The 21641-nt window shown below is 38.4% G+C and overlaps 1 protein-coding gene and 1 long non-coding RNA gene across 4 annotated transcripts in view; one reads left to right on the forward strand and one right to left on the reverse strand.

Moving 5' to 3' along the window:
• The first annotated feature begins 187 nt into the window (after positions 1–187).
• LOC138686587 (uncharacterized) lies at positions 188–6519 on the forward strand. The gene is made up of 2 exons (XR_011325927.1): positions 188–1144; positions 5391–6519. It is a non-coding gene; the product is annotated as an uncharacterized lncRNA (long non-coding RNA).
• Positions 4080–21641, reverse strand: part of CWH43 (cell wall biogenesis 43 C-terminal homolog) — a 31823-nt gene continuing 14261 nt past the window's right edge. For 2 of the 3 annotated variants that reach the window (XM_069790516.1, XM_069790498.1), the window contains 9 exons: positions 21401–21526; positions 19132–19211; positions 17688–17793; positions 14789–14924; positions 13434–13583; positions 11001–11145; positions 10265–10326; positions 9014–9169; positions 6875–7516 (listed from right to left, as the gene is read on the reverse strand). In XM_069790516.1, the coding sequence (XP_069646617.1) occupies positions 7429–7516; positions 9014–9169; positions 10265–10326; positions 11001–11145; positions 13434–13583; positions 14789–14924; positions 17688–17793; positions 19132–19211; positions 21401–21526 (1049 nt within the window). In that variant the 3' untranslated portion in view covers positions 6875–7428. Of the gene's footprint in view, positions 6666–6874; positions 7517–9013; positions 9170–10264; positions 10327–11000; positions 11146–13433; positions 13584–14788; positions 14925–17687; positions 17794–19131; positions 19212–21400; positions 21527–21641 lie in introns of those variants that run through there. The other variant, XM_069790507.1, reaches the window with a different exon arrangement.

Raw genomic sequence — 21641 nt, forward strand, 5'->3', positions numbered from 1 at the left:
CGACACCGCCCCCCTTCATTCTGACTGGGCTTTGCCGGTGCCAGTTTTTCCTGGCCTTAAAAGCGCGTGCAAAGAACAGCACTTTGTGTCACCCGTGGCTCTGATTGGCTACGGAGGCCACGGGCCGCGCCCACGCCCCGATACGATTGGGTGAGCGGGGCCGGGGGCGGGGCCGCCAGCGCTGACCCGCCCCTCAGAGGGCCGCCGGGGGCTGCCCCGGGCAGGTCCCTCGGCGGCGGCCGCCCCGGCTCCCCGCCTCCCCCCGACCGTTACGCGGCGCGGGCACCGGCGGCAGCGCGCTCCCCCCATCTCGGCAGCCCCAGGGCCCGAGGGGACGGTAGGCAGCCTCGGCCCCGGCGCCACAGGGCCGCCTGCTTGGCCCCCCGCTGCCGGGACGAGCCGCGGCCTCCGTACGCCCGAAGGCTGGCGCGCCCCGTACCTGCCCCCCTCGGATGAAGGAGCGCTTGCACACGTACGTAACGCGGGCCCCGGGGCAGCTGGTGCCGTGTCGTCAGGGCCGGAGCAGGTAGCTGGCGCTCGGGGAGGAAGATTTCTGGACCGCACCATCCTCCCTTTGCTCTGTGAGCCCAGCCAGCTTCGGTGTGGCCAAATCGCCAGCTAGTTCGGGAAGGTTTCTTTGTTTCTGCCATCTCCCTTTTCCTGAGCGGAAAAACGGCAGCCTGCCCCCACCAGCTGAACGCACGGAAGGGTCAGGTCAATGCTACAGCAGCAGAGACACGGGGGGCAACAGCTGCTCCTGGCAGGTAGACGAGATTGGTTCCTCCCTCCCGTTACTGTTCTGCTCCTCGAAACCTAGCGCATGGACACCCCCCCACACCCCGCCTCCTTTCCCCCTTGCAGTACAGAGGGAAAGGGCTCCCCGTTCCTGAGCCGGAGTAAGACACCTTGCAGGTCATTGCTGCTTAGCAGCCCAGCTCAGCATCTTGCGTCCTTTCGGGGTAAAAGCCTTCCCTTGCCCTAGTCGGTGTTGAAACACGGGTGAGAAGAGACTGCTACAGCACCGCCTGTGCACAAAGGAGGATTATTAAGACAGAAATTACCCATGGAACAATAAAAACTTCCTCTAAGAGGTTAAGTTAAAAGAAAGTCAAGGACTCCGAATTGAAGAAGTGCCCAATTTAAGGTAGTTGTCCCTTTGGAGCAACGCATTAGCATAGAGTCCTGAATTAACTGATCACACACCTGTTTGGGGTTTTTTTTGTGACCCTTGCCTTATTCATTGAACCAATCAGAATGTGCAAGCACAGCCAATTTATTTTTCAGAGCAACGTCTTATGTTTTCAACTGCCTCTTTTACAGAGAAGAAGATGGAGTTCATAAGAAAATTAATTCTCTTCAAAAGTCATGTACTAAGACCATGTCAGAGCAATGAAAGACCCCATTATTTGAAATTCTTACTTGTTCACTAACTCCTTGAAATTATTTCTGTAGAACTTCCTGCCTCTATCTCTGACATTTTCCTATTTGCACCATCTTTTGTTTACCTTAGCAATTGTATATTTACACTACCACCTTTAAAAAAAATAATTATATCCTAGAGTAAAGCAGTGCAAGCTAGGGTTCACTTCTTGGGTACTTCTAACATCCCACATGCCAGACATTCACATCTGTGCGTGTCATCCCAAGATCTTATACCCAATAGGGGCACCACTGAGTTGCAATTCATCTGATCTGTTCTAATTCTGGATTGAGAGGAACAATTCCTTTAGGGGTGCCTGTTTGTTCACAATGACCATAAAAAGCACACAGACCGCTAGTTCAGAATAAAAACATATTCAAAAAGAAATCTTCTTCCGTAAACTGATAAGAGATCTAAAGAAAGGTGACACAGAAAAACCCTATCTGGTTGTAACTGAAGTCAGAAAGGTTTGTACTTCTTTTCCCCCCATTTATATTAGTCTAAAATTAAAGATACTACTTGGCTTTACAAATCTTTCCTTAGACTATAGCTTCCGTAACTACTGCTATCCATAAGTGTAAAGCAAATAATACTGTAGAGGTTTGACAAACAAAAGTTCAAAAAATTTTTGAATAGTTGAATGCACAAGTGTAATCCCTGACCCTTAAAAACTAGATCTGCAAAGAAATCCATAGGGAAACACAAAAGAGACTTTGTTTTCTGCCTCTGCCTGCTAAACAAGGGAATGTATGCTTCAGCCAGAAAAGGCCTGCCCCACGAGAACAAGGGCCATTACAACATGCACCTTCATTCCAACCTCAAGAAGGTATAAATATCCCCTTTGTTACCACTAGTTGTAAACCACTATGCAAGTCCCTGGTCTGGCAGATGTTATGAAATCACGCTTGTATTTTCCTTCCAAAGCCTGAGTTTACAAAATGCAGAAATACTTCATTTTACATAGAGCAAATCAATCAAGTCATGGTTGATCAAGCATTGTCTCAAGGACATTGACAGGTTAAGCAGTTCCAGCATTAGCCTCTTAATCCTACCCCTCCTGGCATCCTTTATTTTGTGCCAGTGCAACCATTTGCACAGCTAGATAGCAAGGCAGATCGAAGAGCAAGACTGCCCCCAAAACAAAACAATAAAACCCTCAACACTTCTTTTGGTTTTGTTCATTTGTTTGTTTTCTTTTCCCAGCCAGATAAATATCCTGATCTGGCTCACTACACATACGTGCAAATGCTCCTATCGACACACAGGAGAGGAATAATAAACTAAGAACTGGAGAGGGGCAGGAAATGCATCAGCCAGTTTACACACTGCTAGATCAAACTTAAAACTGTAGACTTTTTTTTTTAAGAAGAAAGACTGTCATTGTTTGACTTCTTATGTTTGTGTTTCTTTTTTTAATTGATAGCTAAAATGGCAACCACATAAAAAAACACCATAGACTATGAAAAATACTGGCTAACATGAGAAAGAGGAGCTATTTACTTAGTTTTATCTTCTTCACCATCAGAAAAAATAGTATAGAAGAGTCTTGAGGAAGAGGATCCCCTCTGTTTCCAAAGGGTATCAGACTCCAAATTGCTAAAGCCACTACATCTCTCAAATACCTTCATTCATCTTGCTTTGCTTAGAAACAAGCTTGTAAGTTAACTTTAGGCACCAGAATCACAAGCCATTATGAGTTTTACAAGTCAGAGAGGGAAGAGAATAGTATTGAAAATAAAAACATTAGCAAAGCAGAATTTGCTGAACATTAACCAAGGAGATAAAGCAGCAACAAAGCACAGTACAGGGCATTGTAAGAAAAGAAACAAATTGTCTACCAGAAGCCCAGCAATCATGTGCAGATATGAAGAAGTAACTGATAACCAAGTCAATACAAACAGCTTTATGCAACGCTTCTGAAAAGATTTTTCACCCTCAGAGTTAGGATGAAACACCTCAACTGTGTGTTATTCTTGTGTGGTATCAGCAGAAAAGTAGTGATCAGGGATAAGAGAGGACCTCAGGTGGCAGAAAGTAGCAGCTGCAGATTATATAACTGCTTTCAAACCACTCCTCGTTCAACAATTCAGCTCATTTTAATTGGCCTGTCCCACAGACACGTACTGTGCTCCTCGTTGAAGTAAAAAGGTTTGTTCTGTTACACTTGCTCCACAGACATACAACTTTGATCCCAAGGGCCCTTTTGTAACACCCTGCCAACAAATGTAACTTTACATACATGAGAAAAAACATGTTTCGGGGCTGTTGGTAGCTTGTATTTAAATCCTTAAATTGGATTTATAGGTTTTTTTCAGCTTCAGTTTGAAATGTAAAAAAAAAAAAAAAAATCTGCTTCATTCATAATTAGGAAGCTCTAAGTAGCCAAGTTTAAGAGAGCACCTCAGAATTTCTGCGTGAACCCTGGAGGTGCATCAAAACAACCAACACCTTTGTCTGGGGCCATGAAGCTCCTTCAGTATCAGTAGAGGACCCTGAACATTTTTTGTGTTCTGTTTCAGAGAGACACATGGGAGCTGGTCATCTACACGCTTAAGCTGCACCCAATTTGTTTCAGTAACATCAACTCCAGTTCAAAACCAAAGGGTGTGCCCAACTTTTGTTTAATAAGCTTGTAGCTGCAACGCCCTTTTTGAAACTGGGAAATAACAATTTCAGGTCCTTTGTAGCCCAAGAGGTTTGAACTGCAGCTCGCAGGTTTCAGAGTGCTCTGTGACGACACCGGAGCCACTATTCCTGAAGCTAAGCTTACAATACACATCGAAATGCCCAAGTCAAGGCCCCAGAGCAGGAATATATGTAAGGGGAGACTTCAGTCTCCATCCTGCTGAAGAATCCAGTACAATTACTCTCAAAAGTTGCTCTCTTACATGTTACCTAGAGTCCTCCTTTCTTATTCTGAGATACACACCAGTAGGCTCCTGATGTACTGCTGTCTCTTCCTGTATATTCCTAGAAACTTTAAGTGACCTGCACAGAATGTCAGAGAGGATGGAATTAGGAGTAAACAGAATACATATTTAGAAATCAGATATATATACTCTAGACCTTTTACCACCAGTAAAAGTTCAAACCTTTAGAAAATAATCTTTATTTTATACATTTTATCTTATATATTTTATCTTTTCCTGCTATCTCTGAATGCATAGTTAAAGGTATCCACAACCTTTTTCTTTCATAACATACTATCTTATGAAAGCTGAGATGAAGAGAGTATGATTAGAAAACAGCAAGATTAGTCACACAACCCTGCAGCAGGACCTGTTCTAGCACATTTCTTTCATAGTTTGAGACACAGTGATTGCGACTGAGAGATGTACTGCGCATTTTTCTAAACCAGTCAGATACAGGGGATTAGACCAGGGTGCAGATTCAAGGACAAATAAAGTGTAGTTTTAGCTTCCCAATTCTAACCACAGTAGTAGAAGCAGTACACAAACAGTTTGTGGTCATAGTTTTTCTTAGTAATTCTGATAAAATAATGCAAGTGTCAACAAATACTTGCTACTCATTACGTTTGCATACAGTGTTTTCTGATATTAGGCATTATGAGGTATGGATCTACCAACATTAAATTACACAAGCTACTCAGAAGAAGAGAATATTCAAAGTTCAGATTTTGTCAATGTCTACATGAATATTTCTAATGGGGTGAACATTTCTAAATCCTGTGAAAATCCATCCACATATGCTCACGGACTTTGAAGATTACACACAGAGATGACATATAGTCTGATCTGCTATGCAAGTCATGCTTTGGTGTCTGACTTCTTGAAAAATATCCTGATTCTATTTTTTGTTAAAAAAATAAGGGGTTTTCAAGTTTTTTATGTTTATGAGTATCATTTCCTGCATCTTACACAAATAAACTGCTCACATTACAAGGTATTTGCAGAGTCAGCCTGTGGAGAATGTTAAGTAATGTGGCAAGATAATGTTATGTTTTGTACAGGCTATGGAAAGACAAACCTGTGGCTGGATGTGCGTCAGAGCTAGCGTGAGAGCACGCTGCAAAGAAATGAGGATACTTGGAGCCGCTGTGCAATGTCAGTGCCAGTGCCAGCTGCTGTTGCAGGCTGGGAGAAGGGAGAGACAGGGGCTACTGGTGTTTGCAGAATAAAACTGCTGAAAGTGCAAGAAAGTCACTCCCATCACTCTGAAACCTAGTTTATCCTGTCCTGCCAGAGAGTCACACAGAGAACAAGTTCAAGAGGATTTCAAATCCTACCTAAAGGATATCTAAACTGGAATGTTTAATTACACTTTCTTGGACTTGTAAAGACAATCACAACAGCTCTAGGTGAGAAATAAATCAGTTCAACAATGGCTGGTTAATAGTCACTAACAAAGTCAGGCTTTCTAATGCCATCTGAGATGAAGTTGTGGTAGCTATGTGTTCCTCAAGTGCCTATCAAATATCTTCTGTCCACAAAGATCAGTGAAGGGTTTCACTCTCAGAAACACAGTCCTAAAAACAAGGGAGCAAAATGACGGGTGACCAGGATAAAGTGACAAGCTTGGTGATTGCAGCAGTTACCTGACTCCACAGAACAAGAAACCCTGGGTAAAAACACATCCTGTATTTTCTTATATAGGGAAACAGTAAAATTGAGTAAGCTCAAGCTGTTCTCAAAAGCACATGGTGCAGAATTAGACAGAGAAAAAAGAACACTCTCTTTCCTGCAACATGTCCTATTCCTTTCAGTTACAGCATGTTTAGGTATTACTGGAAAGACACACAGTACTAAATATCAACATCACAAATGTGGTTTCCAAGTTGAGAGGGTCATTTAAATAAACCATATAACATGTTTCTCACAAACACAAAACTTCTTTGGACAACACTGAAGATGTCCTCATTGTTTAAGGGAAGCTCTGCACATATACTGAAAGATCAGGAGAGAGACCCCAAGAAAACACATTTTGCATTGTGTTACGTGTGTGTTACATAGTAGGTAATTCACAGCCTATGTCAAAAAAAAAGCCACAATTCCATGTAGTCCTACTAAAGTGTAGTGCTAGTAAAGGAACAATGCTTTTTTTTTTTATTACAGTTCATTTTAAATAAAAATTACAATCAACATTTCTCCCCTCTCAGAAACCTTGTCATGTTGAGCATGATTGTTTTTAATTCTTCTGCAGTGTGTTCACGTAAGCTCCTCATAACAATAACTATCCAGAAGTACTTTACTCTTCCCTTTGTAAAAGCATTGCAGTGTCTAATGTCCTGTTAAAAAAAGGAAGTCTGTAAAAGTCACAGCCTTTTCTCCAATATTATTAATATCAATCATCTGCAAATTGTTCTAATAAAACTCATTTAAGAATAAAATGTGGAATAGCGGCAGATGTAAATACTGTTTTGGTAAGTCAAAAATGCACACACTTCAAACACATAGTAACTGCATATCTCCCAATTAAAAAAACACACTAGTCCCATTCCTATTTTGAAAAACCTAAGGCCAAGCTTTTTATTGCAATAGCAGCAGGACTACAAAGTGCAGCATATATCAACAGGTTACCTACACTACCACATTATTTTGCTTTGCCTCAGTCACCAAAAAAGTGTGGAAGTCAGCTGAAATTCCTTGCTCATGATTGTTCCAATGAGCTCCCAGGAGAGGAAAGGGATCATATCTGAACGCTAAAGAAAAGGTGGATAGATACATTCAACTGAAACAGCACAATATAGGATACCTTCAAAAAAGTTGAAGAAGTTATGGCCAAAGCAAGTTCCCACCCTTGCTCTGCTGTGTACAAAGCAGGTATCTGGCCCAGGTAGATACCAGTTTACCACAACGCACGCATCTTCCCTCTCTCACAGGGTTGACAACTCATTAAAGAAAAGAGTCACCAACTATTACACAAACATTCACAGAGTTATGCAGCATGGGAGCTGCTCATCTTTAAACAACATAGTCTTTTTGGCTGCCAATTCAGTTTCAAGCAACAAACCTTTCTTGTTGGTCCCAATGATATGTTATTTTCTCATTCTAATTTTTCTGTTTAAAATATTTAGGAGTGCTCATATGAAAGTGATGAATCTGCTCATAATTATGTCCATCTTTGTAAGATCCAAACCTAAGAAAAATATTCAACAAAGCAAAACCATTATAACATGATTTAACCCATGCAATTAAATCACACACTTACAACAGTATAATTAACACTTCTTCTGAATGTTCTAGATTATTTATTTCAGAAACAGGCCACAATCCTACTTATTTATAAATCATATCCTGTGTACGCTAACTAGAGGTCTTTGAGTATAATGGAGACATTTAATTACACTGATTGGATTAATGCCATAGGCACTTTATAAACGGAACTCCAGCTGACAAAGGTGAGAGGTGCATTTAGCTAGCTAAATCCTATGCTCTGAGTTTTTTCTACTGGCTTCAGTGGAGATATAATTTAACCCCCCACAGTAGCCAAACAGTCAACCCTATTGTTAATATTGCACATCTTACTTTTAAAGATTATGGTGAAAATTGTAATGTTTCATGCCATATTTAAATCTGAAAGTTCTGACTACTGACTATTATGACAGATAGATTTGCAAAAGTAAAATGTAGTACTTATTCAAAATATCAGTGCTAAATAACATTTTAGAGCAGTGCCATTGTATTTCAAAAGAACTATAGTTTATTGGGAAAAGTTAAACTTATTCCTAAAGGGTATAAATTTTCTGCTTACGGGCAGACATGAAAGAAATCAGGACAAGAAAAATATTCTGTGCTGAAATCAACTGAGACAAATCTGAACGTGAATACTAACTTTAGGCAAGTTTCAGAAAAGATCGGACAAACTCCTGCTTAGACAGGAAGCCAGTGACTGAGTGGTAAATAAAAAGTGAGTAAGCTGAACTCTTAGGTGTATATAAGAAATTAATATATTCTGTATTATGCATGTTGGAAGTCGTAAATATGGCATTGCTGGAAATTGTCTCTCTGTGGCAACATCTATCTCAAATTTCATGACTCTTCCACTGATACTCAGTGTAGAATAAATTCCTTTCTCAGTATTTCTCTTCCTTATGCAATGCCAGTGGAAAAATGACAGCATTCTAGAAATAAATAACTTTTTATGTAAAAACCTAGCCCTTTTTTCTTCTTGACGTATGTAACATACTGCCTCAGGCATTTTCCTTAATTTTTGCTCCAGTTATATAGTATGTATTTAATGTATATATTGTATTTTGTGTTCTAAGTAACAGTATATTAAGACCTTGATCCTCAAAAGTGCTGAGAAACACGGGAGATCCCTCATCATCTATAAAATGAGTCACCACACCACTTGGCAAACAACTCTATCAAACAATCTCAGAAAGTAAGCACCTGGGTAAAATAAGCATTACCTTCAATTTATGCTACGACACCACAGACTGGTTTTCCCAAAGCACGTGCCAAGTCATTAGAAAAAAATGGAATTACAAATCAGAAGTTCTTGCCTCCTAATTTTCTGATCAGTTTGGTACTGACCAGTGCCTCCCACTTTAAGAACAATTTTGTTCCTAGACTTCTCTTTTACAAGATGTCACGTACACCATTGCCTTAATTTCTCATGTGATACACTGACCTGGGATTGAAATGGATGTCCTCAGGAACTTGGCTGGGATCAGTGACAATTCTCTCATTGTCAGCATAGCTATCCAAGTGATCTGGGATCCTGAATTTGGCCATCTGGACTTCTGAATCACTTAAACCAGCATGAGATATGCGGGCATAGCCCAATCTATCAGATACAAGAAGAGTTAGTTTGAAGAAATAACTCAAGGCAATTTCACCACATTCTTAATTCATGTCTCTTTTTTCCAAGAGTTGCTAATTAACTTATCAACATAACTTTCCATTTCTGTGAATCTCACCTTCAAAAAACTTGAGTGCTCTATAAACATGAGCATCATAACACAATGTCACAAGCAGAAAAACTGAGAGAGCATAAGAGTTTAACAACAACAATAAGTTCTAGATTTAGAAACTTATTTTTAAAATTACAGTTTTAGAATATGCACACTGGTATAAGCTCACCAACTTTTTTCACAGAAGAGATTTTGAAATTCAAGAAAGGAACTCAAGCATCAATGGAATGAGTAATGAGAAAAATTAGATTGCAAATGGGAGGTTTGTTAGGTTTTTTGTTGCCCCCCCCCCTTTTTTTTTTACTCAATACTGTTATTTAAGACAGCTACCTAGTTTACTGGTTTTACTCCTGTGAACACTGCAGAATTTGCATTTTATTATATATATATAAAAATAATTATATATATTATATATAAGCTGAATTCCATTCTGGTACATACATCACCAAGAGAATGGTTTACAAGCAACTTGGTATTAAAAGACATGGACTGCATAGGTCCCAGCAGAGGAAAGTACTTCAGTATGGGCTTACATAGTTAAAATTTCCACTGAATCCAGCATAAAGCCTAGCTAGATTAGATCAGCATTTTGCTTCAACAAACCCTACAATCATAGTTCAAAATTTGTATCTTCTGTGTCACATACAAATTAAGGCTTAGCCCTCACATTTTAGAATGAAGCTGCAGAGCTTTGGAAAAAAGTAGTTTTATGTTACCAAAGCAGATTAGATCTGAAGACTTCTGACACAGAAGGATGAAACCTGTAATACTCTCTTTGTAAATTATATTCAGAAATACACCAATTCATCCCGAGATCAATGTTTCACACTACTTCATGGTATATCTAACTGTCCATACACAATTGTTTAGGGAGATAAGACTCTTCTACAATTACCTATAGAAGGGCGTAAAACTGATTGTCATAAAGATATTTAAAACCAATGAATAAATGATCCACTTTAACATACCTTATTACTCCGCGATACATAATATAGCTACACCATCTGTCATGATCTGTACTGTCAATATCCTGAGTGAAAGAGGAAAAAAAAAAAAGTCAAACAAATAAGGCAAGTTTTCCTTACACATAGGCTTTAAATCAGTAACAGAACCAATGTGTAAACCTGCTGCAGAAGAACGTTTTGCCTAAAACACTGTAATAAGGTAGAAAGAAAAAAAAAACACTGTTAGACACGGACAAATCAGACAACTTTTTGACATCTGACAGAAAACCAAACTGCAGAACTCAGTTTTAAAACAAAAGAATCACAGAATTAGAGGATGGAAGGTATGTCTGGAGGTCACCCACTCCCAACCCTATGCTCAAAGTAACTTTGAGCAGGTTGCTCAGGGCCTTATGCAGCCAACTTCTGAATATCTCCAAGGATGGGGATTTCACAACTTCTCTGGGCCCCTGTTCTAATGCTTGACAACCCTAACTGTGATTTTTTTTTTAATTTTTTTTTCTTCCACTATCTAACTGGCATTTCCCTTGTGGCAACTGCTGTCCATTGTCTCTTGTTCTTTCACTGTGTAACTCCACCTTCTCTATAACATGTCATGAGGTAGCTGAAGATCGTATTTGAAAATGGGCATGTATTTTCTTATATGTCCGTTTCTAAGTTACCAATTTGAAATATTAAGCTGAATGTTTCAAATATATATTATCTCTAACTGCTAAAAGGAGCAGTACTTTTAAGTTACCTTGACATTTCCATTTTCTATTAATTCAGTATAATCTCTGGATCCAGGAGCTGAAGTGATGTACCCTAGAAATACAACTTGCTTAGAGCTAGTCTTCAATAGATTTGAAACAGCTATAGCCTGGAGTTTTCTGTCCAAGTCCTCTCTGAAAGAAATGGAAAAGACTTTACCATATATACATTTTAGCTCAGAATCTTTGTGCTATAACATAGTAAACCACAAACGAATCTGGTACCTTTTTTATTGCTCAGTATTACAGAGTATGAAAGTTTACAGAAAGCTCACTGATTCAAAATGATCACTATGTTCGATAAAAGCCACATGGTCATGGTAGATGTAATTAGGGTTCTCTTTCTAACCATTATAGGAACAACTTTTTCTATTACTGTTTTGTTTTTAATAGTGATCTCATCACTAGGAAATGTGAATGTGCGTGCTTTGGTTATCTGAGGCTTTGTCTCTGCCTGCACTTGAAATTTAATTGTGCTAGCACAGCACGGAGCATAACAAAGAGCTCACATACTAACAAAACTTTTATGATGGACAGATCATGGTAAATATAGTCTTAAAGTCTGGGTCAAAATTTATGAAATATAACTTAAGAGCTACATCATCCCATTAACACTACTTAATGACATTTGGCAGGTATTCTGCATTTCTTTAACAAGATTTACACAACAGTTCCAACATGACCAAAAGTGATAGCATAAGCAGAGCCTGGTAAAATACTGCACTGGATCCCATTCCCTGTCCTTGGATTTGTCACAACATAATGTAAAGGCAGTTCTCTTTCTATGATTCTTCATGTTAGTAACTTTAAACTGTTGCGTAAAACACATTCTCTTCCATATTTTGGTAGACAGGGCAAAATACCATTGAGACAGGGAGTTGATTTTAGAATCTGTAATCCCAAAAGCAGACAAGAATTTAAATGCTGCTATGCTTTCTAAATAGCAGTGCTTCTGACTGAAGCAAATGCATTAGAGAGAAAGAGCACAAGACTGGAGACAAAAAAACCAACCCTTTAAACAGAAACCTGACCTAGGAATATGTGAAGTTGCCTGCTCAGCTAGCTGCTCTTTCCAGAAGTACACCTCTCCAGAAGATGGATTTTTTTAAATGACACAGACATTCCTGTATTTTAAAAACAGTCTTTAAAAAAAATCCCTAGTTATCCAATATTCTACAGTTTATGTCATCCTAAGCAGCAGATGAAAAAAAGATGAAAAACAAGCAGTGGTGTGTGATTTAATTACAAATTCATTCACCTCAAAACACAATCTCATTTGCCCTCATTTCCCATGTGTCTCTTCCTATTTCTCCTTCATCTTTATCTCATCTCTCTGTGAGGGGGAACACAGTGCTATTTTCTTCTACTTTGACAGTTTCTCAGAGAGGCAAGTCTAATCATCTGTGCAAGGCACGGAATGAAATTCCTTTTTAGAGTTCAAATTGAGAGTGGTTTCTGACAACTATATGTGTTTAGTAAAAGGGAAATCTATAAACAATTTGCATGCTTGGAGCACAGCTTCTACACAGGGGAAGGAAATGGGGAAGCTCAGTGTGGGATAATGAGAATTCCTGCTGCTTTCTGAGCAGGTTCTTTGTATATTGTATTTTGCACCCAATCCATAAATTTACCTCTCCATGAATTACAACAAATATATAGAAAAAATTCCAAATCTTACTACATAACCACAACCATACTAGATATTGCAGCAAATAAAACAGAAAATACAGCTACATGGAGCATCACAAAACTATCCCTTATTAATACTCATTACACACAAGTAATCAAGATATTGTTTTAAAGTAAAGAACTGAAATATATACCTTAATCTTTTCCATCACATATTTGAGTTACTGGTATAATTCTTCCTTTCAGAATCCAGAGATCAGATTTCATATTTCCAGTTTCATATAGTCAAAAGGACACTGAATGGATATTTTTGTTGCTGTTTCAACACTGTCCTTTCTTGGAGGTTTCAGAATTGTTACTTTTAATTTTAATAAACATCAATTGTCCATTAATGCTATCTATCTGTAACTATTTGCACTCATTGTGGAATATAATAGATCTATTCCACACACAGGAAGTCAGAAAGATGCTATCCTGCACTGACATGTATCTGTAGCCCTATTACTTGTTGTAGTTTTGCAGAACTATATTTTTATAGTAACTCAGATATTAGGTATTTATTAGTTTATTAGTAACTCAGATATTAGGCTCAGCTGAGTTTTGTGTAACACATTTATCTTTTTTAAAAAATGCTTCAAAATTTTAAACCAGTAGCTATGTCACAGTATTTCTTCACAGTGTTCTGTTAGAACCAGCAGCAGGTTTTAAAGGGTACAAAAGAAATCCCAGTTCACAAATTACAGTTAGGTTACATGACTTAGCACGACATATGTAACAATAAATAAAATACACACTCTTCATTTCCAAAGTGGGCAACAACAAAATCAACCAGTTTCCCTGTGAAGTTGACTGTCATGGAGATGGCTGGTGCTATCTCTCCCTCTGGAGATGGAAGGAGGTGATGGGTGGATTTTACAATTGGATACCTTGATAGTGCCATAATCCTACATGAGAAGAGGGAAACAGTTACATTTTTGTAGCTCACAAGCATCACAAGCGTGAACTAAGCAGATAAATGTGAGCAGAAGACTAATGGTCACTGAACTCAAACCATCAGACCAGAACACAAACCATGTAGCGGATTTTTCTGAATTTAGAAGGTTTTCCTCTAAAATGTTACTTAAGTACATGTCTAAAAATGTATTATCAAATTCATTCCTACACTAAGAAATACCATTCCATATATATGAATTCTTACACTGAGCCTTTCAAAATCTGCATCCTCAGACAAAACAATTTTATACTACCAGTAATTAAAATGTATTTTATTAGAGGTAGAAGCAGGTAGAAATATATCTCTAAAGCAGGAGATTTCTCATTCTTTCAGCTTCTGTTTGGAATCAACCTTAAAACCATTTTGCATCAAGTTTTTCAAAATATTTCATGAAGAAAATTTCAGAGAATGAGTTTTCTGCCCCATTCTGCATCACTTAAACACACAGGCTCTGGAAGAGGAAAGTTACTAAATTCCCCTCACATATGGCAAAAATTAGATAGCCATTGCAACATCACTAGGAAGCTGCGTCTGCCACAAAGATCTGCATATCCCCCTGAAAAAAAGCCACATCATAAGCCACTATTTTCCAGAGGCCAAAGATATTCAAAGATATGCAACTGGTAGTTGGTCAAGCATTAGAGTAAAATCAGACACAAAAAAATCTGGTCAAATAGACATGTGTCTTTCTATGCCTGTTTCTCACTATACAGCCCAAACCAGATTTAATGAATTCAAAATTGCTAGTAACTCCAGGTACAGTTACATTTTCCAACTGCTATCACATTTTGAAGTCTGAAATCTAAAGTTCTCATAGCCCAAAACAAAATAATGAGAAAAGGGAATCAGATATTGTACTTAGAATGCCAAACTTCCAAATCTGTACATTAAGTGGCAGGATGCTATCCTCTGCATCACCAAAGCCAAAGTACCTTACAGGGGCAGGCACAAAAAACTGGTCATTTTTTAATGAGAAAACTTCATCTGCATTGCATTGTAATGCTAAGGAATGAAAGCATGTTCTTAAAGACAAGCTCCAACAAGTGATTACGGTGATTGTTATTCCAATTATTCTTTGCCCATGTTCTAGTGGAGTTAGCATGGGTAGTGTATGTACATTTATTTACTGTCACTGTGCATGTAAAGATGACTCACCCCCAAGTGTGATCTCTTGTGCTTGGACCAAAATCTGTATAAAATCCTAGTCTTTCTCCTAGCCACATTGTTGGATCGTTGTTCCCAATGAACGGTTTAGAGGCATCACTCTCTATAATAGTGATAAAATCTGCATCTAAAATGGGAAGAAGAAAGAAAATCTCTCCAAATTTGTAACTGTGATCTATAAATGTGATTTATAAATTACTACACAATGTCATCATCTCCCTTTTGATTACAGAGGGATGGACACAAGCCCCTCAGGAGTCAATCAGGGCAAACCCTAACACTGGCAAAGTCACGCCCAAACTTTTGGTCACTGTAGGCTACACAGCCTCTGATGAAGAGATACGTAGTGTTTGGTTGCCATAGTTCCTCCCTGGTGCATAACCAGACGCATATGAGACTGCACAGTACAACTGGCCTGCACATACCTAGTGCAGACCCTTTCAAAAGCATTAGACACAATGTGCATATACAGATTAATAGCACAGTAGAGTCTACTGCTTTCAACTTGATGAACGAGAGCTACACAGCACATCTGCACTTACCTTCATCTACCAAATCCTATTCTGCTCCAAAGGGTCCTATGCAAGAGGGAGCAGGCTGCTGTTGCCGAAACAATTTATCAGCCCATAGCAACCTAGCATCAGCCCCCACGCATGGTAACAGAAGGGTTCCCAGCTCTAGTGAATTGTTGACCATCTGCAGCCACCTCACTTTCTCAGGGCACTGTGGTCCCTCACTGTTTACATGCCAAGGTGTGGTTTTGTCAGGGGAACGTGACAGGCTCCCCAACATTTTAGCTGCAGGATACAGGAAGAGCTATGTGGTCCCTCAAGGAACTGGCAGCTAAGAACGGCCTGCCCATACCTGAAGGAAAGTGGGAGTCTGCAAGCTGGCCACAGCCTGGCTGAACCATCCAGGCTCAGCCTGAGCAACAGGTTGGTATGGCTGCAGCAGCAACAAGCACTCCCTTCTTGCTGTGATTACGCCTGCCTTGGAGTGCTCTCCTACTCTAGAAGGCAGACGGAGTCACCACTTCTTCTGCAGCCCTTCTATAAGGAATTAAGACCCCTCCATCCACCACCATTCTTGCCACATAAGATTTTTTGCTTTTGAAATGTCTTATTTAGCACTATGAAAACAATGTTAGCAGGGAAAATGGTAGCTCAGAGTACTTTTAAGTGGATTCCCAGATTTTTGCTTCTACATCATTAGCATACATGCTGGACATAGAAACAATGACTGAAACCATTGAGAGGGGTTGATGTTGGTTCCCTTCATGGTAGACAAGAGTTCCAGTCACAAAAGCCATTACATGTTGCATCTTCACTATTCCAACAGGGAGAAGATGAGCCCAAGGAATGCACACCACCACACCTTTAAAGATAGCCTCTATGCTGAAAAAGTTAGCCACTTTTTTCTCTGTGGCTCCCAAAATCAGCTACTCTTCTTTAGCAAATAAATCGTTTAAGAATCTGCAGCTCAACTCTGAATGCATGAATGCATTTCCTGGAAATGTTAATGTGGTATTTTATATAACAATATACATGTAACATAAAACTCCAGAATACTGTTTCCAGCAACCAGGAATTAAGATTTATTCATTTATATTTTGGAATTTGCTGCCTTTTTGCTTTACCAATTGCTTCTTCTAGAAGCGATACTTCATTACCACAAGAAATGCTCAGTGGACATAACCAAGTAATCACTTTTTCTAATATTCATAAATTTAAACTATAGGTACCAGAAATAAATGCATTAATTACAGTTCATAAATAAATATCCAAAGATTAAATAAATACCCAGACATGAGCTATGGAATCACACATATACAAGAAAGCTCCAAATTTCAATTCATCAAATGTCCCAGCTGTTTTCTCATATCACTAGACAGCTTACATAGCTCAGCCCTCTGAACCTTTGATCATGGGACAACGGAGTGAATGATGCACGAATCAGCCTGTTCCCTCTTCACTAACTCCTGGGCATCTCTGCCACAAAATCAAAGCTTGCACTGCAGCACCTGTGTCAGTGCCCTCCCACTGTCTGTCAAGGTCTGTCAAGCCTGAGCTGCTCAGGAAAACCCTGTGGCACATTCACACCATAGGAGGAAAGAACAACAAATGCTGGAATGGCAGCATGGATGCTTCCTAATCTCCTGAGCTGCTTTAAATCTTAAAGCAGCAGCTTCCAGTCTTCCCTATCTTATGGGTATCACAACCTACAAGCACCACTGGTAAATTCCTTTCAATCCACCCTGCAGCAGCACTAATCTTTGGTCCAAATTCTTCATTTCCTATAGCTAATTTTCTAACCAAAATCCTGTCCATGAGCAACAGGTTACGCAGCCTTCTTTACAGTAAAATCATGACAACTCAACCAAGCTACAATTACTATTTTTCTTTTATACATTGCTCTGGCTCAGTGATGGAAACAGACTTGTCTGTTTCTCCTCTGTACACCTTGTTTAGGGCATTTTAATTTCAGACCCTTTAGGAATTATATAATGCTTCACATCTAAAAAAAAAATACAGAGAGGTTATAAAACATTAAATTTTATCTAGAAGGATACTTATTATTTCATTTATGCAAAAAATTTCTCTATAGACAAATAACTCATCAGCAATATGAGAAAGAAATCCAAATAATAAACAAAGTGTTTCCTCCAACCAGAAACCTCTTTAAAAGACATTAAAAAAAATTATCACCTCTGCAAATGGATTTTTAACAGAAGTGATTGTACTAGAACAGCTCACAAATTCAGGAGAAAGCCACTAGACACAGGTTCTTGTGTTAATGTAAGAATGGACTCGGTCACCCAGCAGGTGTTCTTGCTTCTGTCTCTTCAGATGAACCCTCTCAAATATAAATGAAGTGGGGAAAAAAAAGTTACCTGTCTGATCAAGCAAATTAGCTGATCCTTCCAAATTAGACCATCCTTCATTGTCATATGCAAATCTAAAAGGCCAGATCATAGCAGAGAAGTCTCTTTTTGGAACCTCAAAATAATAAATGGAAGAAAAGTACAATTTGACTTTTATATATTATACCTTTGCAGTCAACAACATCAGATACATGGTGCCATAAAAGACAAGCAAGAAGAGATGTTTTAACCAACATATTTTCCTAATAAACCAGTCAGGATTACAAAGACTTCAGGTATTTTTGAGAAAAATCTGCTATTAATAAGAGGAGAAAAATCATAGTCAAAATGAATTTGTACAAGTAACAGCAAATAAATGAACATGAAAAAGACTACAATTTTTTTCATCCTTCTAAGATGAACTACCTGCTTTTTTCCACATTATAAGGTACTACAAACCTGAATGAGTTCTAAAAAGAAAGCCAACTGTATATGTCTGTGCGCATGTTTGAATATGCATGTGCGTGTGGGCGCATACATACACACACACACACACACAATTTCTACTTAGCTCTCATCACATTTTCTGCATCTTTTTCTACATTTGTCATCAGTGATTTCTCTAACAGAAAAATTACCAACAGGAATACACGTCAAGAGCAAGTTTCAAAGGACTATTTCCGAAATGCCACCAAAAGAAAAAAAGTCTAATTCACAATTGTAACTAACTGCATCAAAAATTCAATTTTATATTACTAATCAACTAAACCATAGAATGGAAACATGTTAATTTATATCTGATCAAAACAGCTCTAATTTTGAATTAAAATTATTAAATGGGCAAGTAGCACACTTGGACAACTTCTAAGTAATCTAAATGCTAAACTTCCAGAGCATTAAGCATCTTAATTGTTACTATCATTGCAATACCTAATTTTTTTGCCAGATAGAAAACTGGAATCTTCTGATTTTTATCCAATTTCCATAACTAGTCTAAATCTAATCTAAGTCAACCAACTTTTCACAGAGGTTCAATTCTGAGTTATCCATATAAATATAGAAGCATAGAATTACTTCAGCTGGAAGGAACCTCAGGAAGTTATGTGTTCAAACTTCACTGATATAAGATCAGGCTGCTAACAGCATTGTCCAGTCAAGTTTTGAATACAATTCAAAAAACTCATTTATAAAAGTAACATTCAAATTGAATATATGAGGCAAGCATTTCTCTGGTTTTAAGAATATTTTTTTCCTTCATAGCAGCACTATAAATCTCCTAAGACCCAGACATTTCCTATGTTCAACATGAATTTACAACTTAGACTTTTTGCATCTTCATTTCTGCATTAGTTTTGTTGAATACTTGGATTCTGGTACAAAGACTTCTTCAGCACCAACCAATACACCTAAGATAACACACACACATTTTACTGTATATTTGAAAGTTACCATTGTTCACAAACACACTACTCACCCCTTGGCCCAACATCTTCTGATAAGTTTTATAACGTAGACCCAATCCTAGCAAACCAACACCAACAAACAGCCACAATACTTGAAACAGAGAAACACAGAAAAGTTGTTTTTAAAGCAAGAGAAAATAACATTATTACTGCAGTTAAACAGAACTGGGTACACTGTCATTCTAAGGTGTGCTATACATGGAATGGGAAATGTATGCATTTAAATTTCCATATATGCCAGTGATAACACCATTCCAAAGGGCCGTACTTAAGAGTATCTATATGCATGCAGAATATCTATATGTGTGCAGATACACTTACATTCTCCAAAAGACAAGAGGCTGAGAAGATACAATGTACCAAAACTCCTTGGAATATTTATGTAAAAGTGATACCTACTGAAGAATTCATTATAGGGGATGAGTAAGAGCATCATGTAAACTTTTCAGTATTTTTCTCTCTGTGTTGCGGGTATACATTTGTAGTATAAAATTTTTATTTTGTATTAATATAATGTGTCAAAGAAAATTTAGTTTACTTCACAAGCCTTTACATGTCAGAAAGATGTGATCTCTGCCAGACCTCCAGAGCAGTCCTTTGTCTGACACATTCTTGGAAAGGCACTGTGGCTTCTCAGAATGCAAATTCAGAGCTTTCCCATTGCTCCTGTAGCCTTCCAAATAACCACAGTGGACACTTAAGAGGTGTCAGGGTTTGGCATATGGTAACTTGATGATCAAAACCCTCTGCAGTTACTTCATTTACAAAGTAGCGTAACTCCAGTTTATTCTTTCATCAAATCTTTAAACTGATATGTAATTATTTTTATGCACGTTTTCTGGAACAATTTTGTGTAAATTTTAAATAAATGTTATCATGGACGATGACAGAAGAAAGGACATGCTGTTTACATTAGCAAATGTCAAGCAATTTCACACTCTGCAAGATGCAAAGGTGCTTAAAGGGGAAGCTGAGAAACAATGCAAGTCTGGGCACGATGAGGAAATACAAGAGTTACTGTTGTAATGTCACAAAATTAGCTGAGCAAGGGCTGTGCTTTGTTACAGACAGTATTTTGAAGTATTTACTCACTTTTGTGAAATGTTTTTGAGTAGTAATATTTAAATTCATTGGTGCTCATGTTGCCCCTAAACACACAAACTCTCAGGGGCCACATTCTTCTGGCCCCTGAGTATATAAGTCAGAGTATATAGGGTAAAGACCTTCATAAAGTTTTCAGAAACAGCCCTGAAAAGTGGTGAAGCACTATTGTCTCTGCTTTCCAAATGAGGCAAAATGAGGTACGCAAATAATAAGTGGTTTGATCCAAAGTCACAGAGGAAAAAAAGATGCAGGAATTTGAAACTTCAGCATCCTGATCTCTGTAGGCTTAGCATGCCCTAATGCCTAGCAATTTTTTCCTCTAACAAACTTCACAACATTGACAGACTTCTTCTTTATAAAAAGTAAGCTAGTGATGAAAACAAATTTGAAGCTTAAATGATTGTAGAGAAATACTTGAAAACATCATTTGGATGGATTCCAGAGGTTTAAAAGCCAAGAGGTAAAACCTCAAACATTTCATTTTCTCTTTGAAACCTAAGGAAAAAAGCAGACCTCATACATATCATCTGGAAGGCCGGGATCCCTAGGCATAGTTCACAGGCAGGAGATGATAAAGGTTTCCTGAGGATAGGCCTGGTCTGAACGTGCAGCAAGGCATCAGAATTGTGTTGTGATGTCAGCCACAACAGGCTTTGCAGGACTGCCTCCTCACACAGGAGGGCTGTCACATTATACAGCAGTGTCCCATCCCACTGCTAGCCAGCTCACACAGCCCTTTAAAGGGCAGCACACTGAACTGCTTCAAAATCAATACACCGAACGGGCTGAGAAATCATTCATCTCTTTTGTATACACATGTAATAAATCCCAAGATCCAGAGAGGCCTCCTCATCAACAACCAAAATGAAATCTCAAATGATGCCAAATCCATTTTCACATTTTCTTTTTTTCCCAGTTCATTTTTTTTAGTCTCCATTTAACACATTCCATGAGGAAGATCCTCTCTCTCAACCGTAATCATAGTGAATCAGCTGCTCCGATAGTATGTCATCATTAAAACTGGAACTAGAGCAATACCAACTACAAGTCTAGCTCTAAAACTAGCACCAAAAAAACAGTTCTAAAACACCTAAGCAAAACACTCCACTGCATTACTCTTTTTCCTCAGACAGTATTCCTAGAGTCATGGAAAAAAGAAAGTAAAATTATACTTACATAGTTTAATGTAGTTTTTACTTCTTTTGAATAGTGGCTTTTGGTTGCTTTTCACTTCAAAGATAGAGCTAAGGTCTTTTTTGGGTCCTGTTAGAAAGTCTACCCCAATACATAACATTATAAACCCTGTAAAAATATAAGTCTTTAGTTTTTTCTGTAGAGCTTTAACATATTAAACATTGCTCATAAACGCACAATTTATAAAATCCCAGCTGTTGTGTTACATTCAACCTTACAGCTC

This window comes from Haliaeetus albicilla, chromosome 1 (assembly GCF_947461875.1).
Source record: "Haliaeetus albicilla chromosome 1, bHalAlb1.1, whole genome shotgun sequence".
Classification (NCBI taxonomy): domain Eukaryota; kingdom Metazoa; phylum Chordata; class Aves; order Accipitriformes; family Accipitridae; genus Haliaeetus; species Haliaeetus albicilla.